At 36.2% G+C, this 8,411-nt stretch overlaps 1 protein-coding gene across 7 annotated transcripts in view; it reads right to left on the minus strand.

Moving 5' to 3' along the window:
* Window positions 1–351: 351 nt before the first annotated feature.
* LOC102679921 (putative inorganic phosphate cotransporter) overlaps window positions 352–8,411 on the minus strand; it is a 19,219-nt gene continuing 11,159 nt past the window's right edge. For 5 of the 7 annotated variants that reach the window (XM_006621354.2, XM_006621353.2, XM_031513305.1 and 2 more), the window contains 8 exons: window positions 6,679–6,878; window positions 6,272–6,511; window positions 5,974–6,061; window positions 5,469–5,695; window positions 5,209–5,358; window positions 4,754–5,128; window positions 4,475–4,680; window positions 352–362 (listed from right to left, as the gene is read on the minus strand). In XM_006621354.2, the coding sequence (XP_006621417.1) occupies window positions 4,492–4,680; window positions 4,754–5,128; window positions 5,209–5,358; window positions 5,469–5,695; window positions 5,974–6,061; window positions 6,272–6,511; window positions 6,679–6,846 (1,437 nt within the window). In that variant the 5' untranslated portion in view covers window positions 6,847–6,878 and the 3' untranslated portion in view covers window positions 352–362; window positions 4,475–4,491. Of the gene's footprint in view, window positions 363–4,179; window positions 4,681–4,753; window positions 5,129–5,186; window positions 5,359–5,468; window positions 5,696–5,973; window positions 6,062–6,271; window positions 6,512–6,678; window positions 6,879–8,411 lie in introns of those variants that run through there. The other 2 variants (XM_031513304.1, XR_004151317.1) reach the window with 2 other exon arrangements.

Here is an 8,411-nt window from a genome sequence, read left to right on the forward strand (position 1 = left end):
TATAAAAATAAAATGCTTGATTTTTAATCAATAGAGCAGATTAAAAAGACAATAAATTAGATATTGAAATCGTTTCTTGAATATATATATTTTACGGAATACCTATGGATATAGACAAGGAGAGAAAATAATGGGAAAAAGATAAAGATAGAATAAAAATACTGGAATCAGCGCCATCTTCAGAGTGTCACAAATGAAATATACAAAGAAAGGACGGAAAAAAATAAAAGAAAGACAGACAAGAATTAGAATTAACTATCAGTGCCATCTCTATTAAAAATATATAACTTTTTTCTGAAGAAGTAACGTTCCAAAGATAACGCTAATCTTAAAGAGATGTTTTTGATATCCAAGAGATAGCGCTGTAAGGCGATTCTTATTCTATTTTTATCTTTTTTCCATTATTTTCTATCTTTACTTTATGTGTTTCATTTACGGCATTTTGAAGATAACGCTGATTTCAATATCTTTACTCTATTTCTGTCTTTGTCTCACTATTTCCTTTCCTTTTCTATATTTGCTCTGTAAAACTTATAGGCTTAAGAAACTGCTTTTATTATTTGATTAAGTTTATTATCTTTTTATTGAGCGTAAGTTTAAAGAAGAAAAAGACTTTAGCAAGCATTACGAGAAAATATTTAATTATCATGTTGATGAATTAAAGCCAGTTTTCTTTTAATCCAATGATTGATAACATTATTGGTATTTAAAAAGAATTAATATATAATTAATGAAATATCTAATTGAGAATATCAGAACGTATAAAAGTAATAAACGGGATATCATATTCATATCGTGGTTCTATATGAATCATATCCACTACTAGTAGATGATTTCATTCAAATGATTAATATAGACTTAGATATTTTTAAAATTAAAGATTAAAACGCAATTGTAGTTTCAAAAGGAAAACGAAGAAATATATTAAATTGATATCCCATTCATCTTGTTTATGATTATATTATGATATATATGCGCCAAGAACAAATATAGACAAGGAGATTATAATGGAAGAATACACATAAAATAAAAATATTAAAGTTAGCATCATTTTCAGAGTCATCATTTGCAAATGACAACACAGCAAATAATGAGAGAGATGGTGTAAGAATTGACCATCTATCGAACATCATAAATATCTGTTCACATGCAAAATAAGCTGTATGATTGATGACATATGTCCACATTATCCGCCATAGAATAAGAAATTTTCCGTGACGTGCGCGCTCACATCATTCGTTACATCATTCATTAGGATAGGATAATTTCCTAATTTTAATACACAAACACGAGATGGCAGTAATCTTGAAATTTTTCAATCTTCGTCCAATTTACGAACAAAATGTACGAACAATATTTTTATATGTCGTATATCGTTATATCAGTAGATGAATATTTCGTACATATTTTATACGAAATATCCATTATAATAGAATTATATAAGTATGTATTAAAAATTATAAATTTTAATTAAATTTCATTTGTCATGTGTGTAAATATACATGTATTTCAATTTCAGTAATACTCTTTTAATCTTATTCCATTATTCTGAATAAATAATACTGCATTTAAAGTACAAATAATAAAGATTATGTAGTCCATAAACTGCAACAAGAATGCATTAACACATATACATGTCGTCCATTTCAACCACAGACTATAGATATGTATAGAATATATATTCTATACGTATCTATAGTCTCTGGTTGAATTAAACGAATATGTATAATTTCTTTTATTTAATTTTTGATTTTGTATTGAGATTTGATTTTTTAAAATTAATTAGATTAAATTAATTAAAAAAGATTAAATTATAAAAAATGAATAGGAATCAAGTTAACCAATGACACAATGAATATAATTGTCGAACGACTATATTTTATTTACCCGTGTGTACATCATTATACTTTTATAATTTCGACAATATGAAAGACAATTACATACGGTCCCAAGAGATTGCATCAGTCTTGGCCGTTCAATAGTCACAAATATTTGTATAAAAATATCGATTGTTTTACAATTGTCTACATAATATCTCGAGAATTATTTCTCAAAATTTTGCGAATATAAATTTTTTTATTGCGATCATCGGTAACGCATGGATGCATATACGCACTTTGGCACATACCAAGTACATATATACATAGCACACGTGTATATATATATATATATATATATATATATATATATACATATACGTAGTTACATATAATCTAACAATTAAAGTACAAAATTAATTTTGATTATACCAGCATTTAATCCATGATCACAACTTAAAATATCCTCACGCACGTAAAATTTAGAATTGATAATCGGTTATTTTTTCTGTAACAATGATTAAAGTGATTAAAGTAAACCACGTATCTAGTAGTAACTTTTGACAAAGATATAGATGATATAATTAAAATAGAAAGATCACAAAAAGACGCAGGTACTTTAAACCGATTCCTGTCTGTTCAATCAAGAATATCATCAATACGATCAAAGATCGGTTAGACAAAAATATATATAATAATAAACAGAAATACGATTAGATAATTTGAAAGATATCGAGTACATTCTATGTTGGATGTCACGGACAAATTTTCGCTTGAAGGCGAGGATAGGAAATATTATTATCGCGTTCGAGCATCTCGCGTACACATCGAATACGAAAATTACGTAAATTCAAAAGTAATCGATCGACAAGAAATACCCGTAACGATGACCTGCATGTACGGAAGTAAAAAGAAAGAGAAGCAAAACAAAGACGGATATTTTTGCTTTGGTGCTCAGTCGTACGACGATTATATCAATGATGATGATGATGTTAATGCTGATGATGATGATGAATACTATTTCTATTACTAGTATTACTACTACTATTACTGCTATTTCTAATAATAATAATAATAATAATAATACCAACAATAATAACAACGATGATAATAATAATAATAATAATAATTAATTAATAATAATAATAATAACAATAATTAAAAAAAGAAAATGCATTCCACTACAAATATAATTATTTTGAATGTTTTCTCTAACACGCTTAATACTACTCTCTCTCTATCTTTCTCTCCCTCTCTCTCATTCTCTTTTTTCTGTCTTTTTCTCTTTCTTCGTATCCTTTCATTCTATTTTGTACACATTTGCATAAATAAGAAGAGGAGCAAAAAAAAAAAAAGTTGTCTAAGTCGTGCAATTCGATAGAAACCTATACGTAAAAATATGTACAATATTTATAAACCATTATTGTATTGCGTCATGTTATCAATAACGAATCAAAAATTCTCGAATGTTCTCGCGATCGATTCGCCATATTTTTCGCGATCGATGTCGATCTAACAATACAAAATGGCAGTTGCTCGCTATGCTAACATATGGCAAGTAACGAACGAAGACGAAGACCGAAGAGATGCGAGGATATTTGCTCTAATACTGTTATCGTATTTCTCCGTTTCCTCGTAATATAAATGGATATACGGACGTTATGCGTTTCGAACGCATCGCAATTTTTCGCAAAGCACGATTGACTGTGATATCGGACATTACTACTTTTGATCAAGGAAAAAAAAAAAAAAAAGGAAGGAATGCGCGATCCACAAATTCAATATACAATCACAAGAGATAAGAAAATGAAAATTTGGATCGATCGTTCCTTCCGCCTATTATTGCCACCCGTTTCTATACAATATAATGGAAATTAACGTGTCGATTTGATCTTTATATTATTCATATTCTTTGATCGAAAGGCACGTAATTTCAGTAATTAAATAAAAAAAAAAAAAAAAAAAAAAAAAAAAAAAAAAAAAAAAAGAAAAGATACTATTATAAAATACGTAAAATTAATTACATCTGCTTTCTATTTTTCGTTTCGCTCACTTTCTCACACGCTTATCATTCTCTCCTTTCCCGTGTCTCTCGTACCGACACGCAAGCACGCAATGCACAAATACGTGTACACACATTCGAAGACACGTGTCTTTTCTTTAATTTTAATCCGTGGTTGACGTAGGATCGTGATTTTCAACTTGATTATCTTGCAAGCAAAAATATTTTCGCGCGTTTTAAATTGGCATACGAGCGAGGAACAAACGATTCCTCGTACACGACAAAAAAAAAAAAAAAAAAAGAAAGAAATTAGAACGATTCTTGTTGCGAGTGCAATTCGCTCGAAATATAATATTCGCGTTCGTTTCTTCTTTCTCGCATCTAGGATTTCGTCTAACGTTCAAGGATTCATGTACACAACACGACTCCTGACGATTCTTTTTTCATCAACGTTTCTTCACCAAATCAAAATTTCTAATCATTCGAGATTACCGACCGAGACGAATAACAATACGCGATCGACGGAGGAGAGAAGAAGCGAAGGAGACAATCGAAAACGGATTCTTCTTCAGCACGGTCGTGTTGAAAAAATGAAAAAAGTTAATGAGATTGACGCAGAATGAAAAACACGTGGAGGAGGGCGCGGGAAGATAACTAGCGCGTGCTATCTCGTCAATGCTGCGTTTCGGAAACAGTTTTAACGCATCGCAAGTCTTGTTTCTCGTGTTGCCTCTCTTCGTCCTTGTCAGGATTGTCCCACGGTTGCCGTTGTCCCGAGCCGAATATCACGTAAAACGTGGCACAGGCGATGTAAACGCCGGCCGAGATCATGAAGACGAGCCTCCATTTGGCATGAGTTGGCTGAAAGAGGGAACGGCAAATAAGAAAACAATTGATGACGTTTCTCTAACCATTAATCTACTCTCACACTTACCGGTCCAACGATTATGTATCCGGCCGTGATAGGGGCCAATAAACCGGCCAAGTTAGCCAAGCAATTGGTAAACGACATCAATATGCCGGCAAATCTCGGCGAGATATCTAAATGATTTACTTTGAATCCGGAATAAATACCACCGTTTAACCCTACGCCGATCGTGAGAATGGTGACCGTCAACCAGGAAGTGCATCCTGTATAGGAGGCGGCAGCTAGGGCGATCGCTGGCCCGAACTGACCTATACTGTTCACGATTTTTCGCGTGAAAGTGTGATTGAATTTTCCGCTGGAGATCATCCAGTCGGCCACGTGAGAGATCAACATCGAGAATATCCACATGGCTAGGTAAGGAAGGGCGGAAACGGTGCCGTTCTGAAATCACAATTTCGAAATAGAATTTTTTGTACACGCTATCGTTGCACTTACTTGCTTCTTCCCATCCTCTTATTTACCGATTCGATGTCGAAGTTCAAGATTTGTTTCATGAATGTCGGTAGCTCGGTCATCAACGTTTCGTATCCGTAATTTTGACCCATGTGCGCTATAAGGATGGCCCAGAACGGTAACGATGTAACGATCGAAAACCATGGCACTGGTGGAGACTGGTGAAAAACGTGCGTAGAATAAGTCGATAATAAAATAGGAAGCGAGAAAAAAAATTTTTACTGCGTTAAATATAATATAGGAAAATATATGAATAGGAAAAACTCACAGAGGCCCCGGCGTTGCCCCACAAGGCACTCAGGATGTACTTCTTCTCGTCTTCGGCTATACGAGGATGGCTTTCCGGGTCCTCGTAGATCATGAGTAGAAATGCTATACACCAGATGGTGCCAACGGCGCCGAATACGTAAAAGATGGAGGGCCAGCCGCCATCGAATCCATGCCGTGACAGGACACCGCTCAAAGGCATTGAAATAACAGTACCGAACTGAGCGCCTACATTATAGGAATACAAGATGTATAGAATATAATATAACATTATATAATAATGCATTTAATTTGCACGTGAATTAATAAGACAAGATAATAGAAGTAAATATATAAAGAGAGGAAAGGAAAAAGAAGGAGATGGAAGAGGGAGAGAAAGGGGAGGAGGGGGGAGGTTAGTGTCGTTTTTTCCCGGTAGATCCCAGTAGTTTACCGTGGTGATAGACGCGACAAGGCTACGCAGGTCGAAAGAATCGGAAATATATCGTCGAAACGAACGAGCTTACCAGCGTATACGAAGGCTCCCATTCTACTACGTTCATTAGGCGGTATCCACTTGGCCAGCATCGCGTGTGTGCAAGGCACAATAGGACCCTGCAATAGGGATAATCCATTCCTAGGGGCAGGAAATACACCCGAACGATCAAAAAGCGTTCAACGAGAAAGATATTAAAGACTTTTTCTATCCTTTCCGATCGGGTCGGTCAAATTAGAGAGAGAGAGAGAGAGAGAGAAAAAAAAAGGCGGGGGGCGGACCACGGTGCGATGCGAGATCGAAAGGAGATGCGAGATCTAATCGCTTACCTCGCCCAAACCTTGAATAAATCGAACGATCATCAGCCAATGGTAACCGGCACGTGCGGACACAGGGACCAGCAGTCCAAACATCGAATTGATCAGCATACCGATGCCAAGAAAGTATTTCGATCCGTAACGTTTCGCGAGTATTCCGAATGGTATTTGCGTGATGACGTAACCGTAGAAGAACGAGCTGAGCAAGTAACCCTGCATGGTGCTGTCCCAATGAAACTCTCCGTCATGGTTCTGTGACATAAGAAAGAAATACTGGCGGTATACCTATTGGGTTTCAGGAATCAGTACGGAGGATCAGTTGATTAGGAAGGATCGATCGAGATAAGGAATGAAGAAGGAAGCACAGAGAACGGCATTGCGATCGTTCGCAAGCCAAAATAATTTTGCGTCGTACTTACGGCTAAGCTGAAGGAAGAAGAATCATTGTTCGCATTGTTCTCGTGCTTGCACTCGTTCAACACAGGTTCCTTGCTCTCCGTGATGGAGGTGTGATTGACCATTGCGACGATCGCCACGGACATATTCGTTCTCATCACATAAGCGTTCGCCATACCGAAGAACAACATCAGTGTCACTATGTGACGCGACCCCACCAATGCTACAACACATCGAAACGATCGTTAATTCAACGATTATATATATTTAATAATAATGTATTGGAAAAAGGATTATTATCGAATTAAATATTATAGAATTCGAATCGTTTATTATTTATTCGAGTCGTTTCGTGATGATAGATATTACGAAATTAAAATTCTGTATCTCTAATTACGTGAATTGGCTTTAAACGATCGTGATTTGCGTAACAATGGGAAAAACAAACGTTCCGTCGAAATAATGGAATAATAAACGATGGCGCGCAATATTGAAAGGAAAAAAAAAAAAAAAAAAAAAAAAAGAAGGAAGAATGAACGGGCGCGAAACAGCGAGACGCTGTCATGGAAGGACGCCAAGGACGCAGCAGTTTTATCCGCAAGAGCGGACAAGGTCGAGCGGACAATCGCATCGCACCGATGGCTGCATCATTGACGGAAAAGCGTCTCGCGTCGCGGTTAGCCCTTTCTCCGATTTGGCAACCGCGATTCCGTCCATGCTCGACTCGTTCGAACTAGTTACGCATCGGTTATTTATAACGCGATGCTCCTGCGACGAGATGTCGAGATAATATTGCGACTTAATAATAGAATCGATGTAAGATTTATTTTTGCACGGAGAAACGATTATCGCGTCGATTTTTTCTCGAATAGATAATATTATCAGTGAATGGCCGATTTTCGCTCAACGAGAAATTAAACGAGACCGTGAATCGTATATTCCTTGCACGCGCCACAATCCAAATTCGTCTATATATCGTTGTTTATTTCCGTGATTATTTCTCTGACCGAAGTCTGTAATATCCTATATGAAAAATATGTATAAATATGTCACGAGTTTTTGGGCATACGAACTTTGATCATCTCCCACCGTCCCTCCCTTCCCTCGTCCCGTTCAGTTTCACGTTCTGCTATTTGAACGTGATTCTTGTCGCGTCATTCATTCGTCGAGCGCAATTTATCGAAAGCAAATTCTCGATCGTAAGGGTTAAAAAGTCGCGCTTGATAATCGATCGAGCTAATCAAGTTCTTTCGATATTTTCGATCGTATATATTTCATGCACGATCATCGTGTCCTTCTCGATTCTCCTTATTTCAAGCTGAGAATGCACGTGGTTAGCGATCATTGAGCATCCACTGAGCACGTGGTCAATCGTATTCAGTAGAAATAACTTCGGCGAGCTATGTACCACGAGCTGACGTTATTGTCGTCCGTCTATTCGAAGTAACGGCGATTGTGAGGGAGTGGAGAAAGAGGCGCGGTCGAGTCGCGCACGTGACGCTTGGTCGCGCGATCTTTGCTGTGAATCGATTCGTGTTTCGAGCAGTCGACTGCCAACCAAGTTACATTGCCTCTATTCTCGATGTCAAGACTTGATCACAGAGTCATGAAACAAATATCAAAGTCTGCAAACGGTCGCATGCCTTTTCTATTCATCATTCTTCGCGAACATTTTTTTTTTCTATATATGAAAAAAACAAAACGCAATTTTAACACGATCGAATGCAATGAATTCTATACGTGAAAAAAAAAAAAA

This window comes from Apis dorsata, unplaced genomic scaffold (assembly GCF_000469605.1).
Source record: "Apis dorsata unplaced genomic scaffold, Apis dorsata 1.3 scaffold_631, whole genome shotgun sequence".
NCBI classification, from domain to species: Eukaryota; Metazoa; Arthropoda; class Insecta; order Hymenoptera; family Apidae; genus Apis; species Apis dorsata.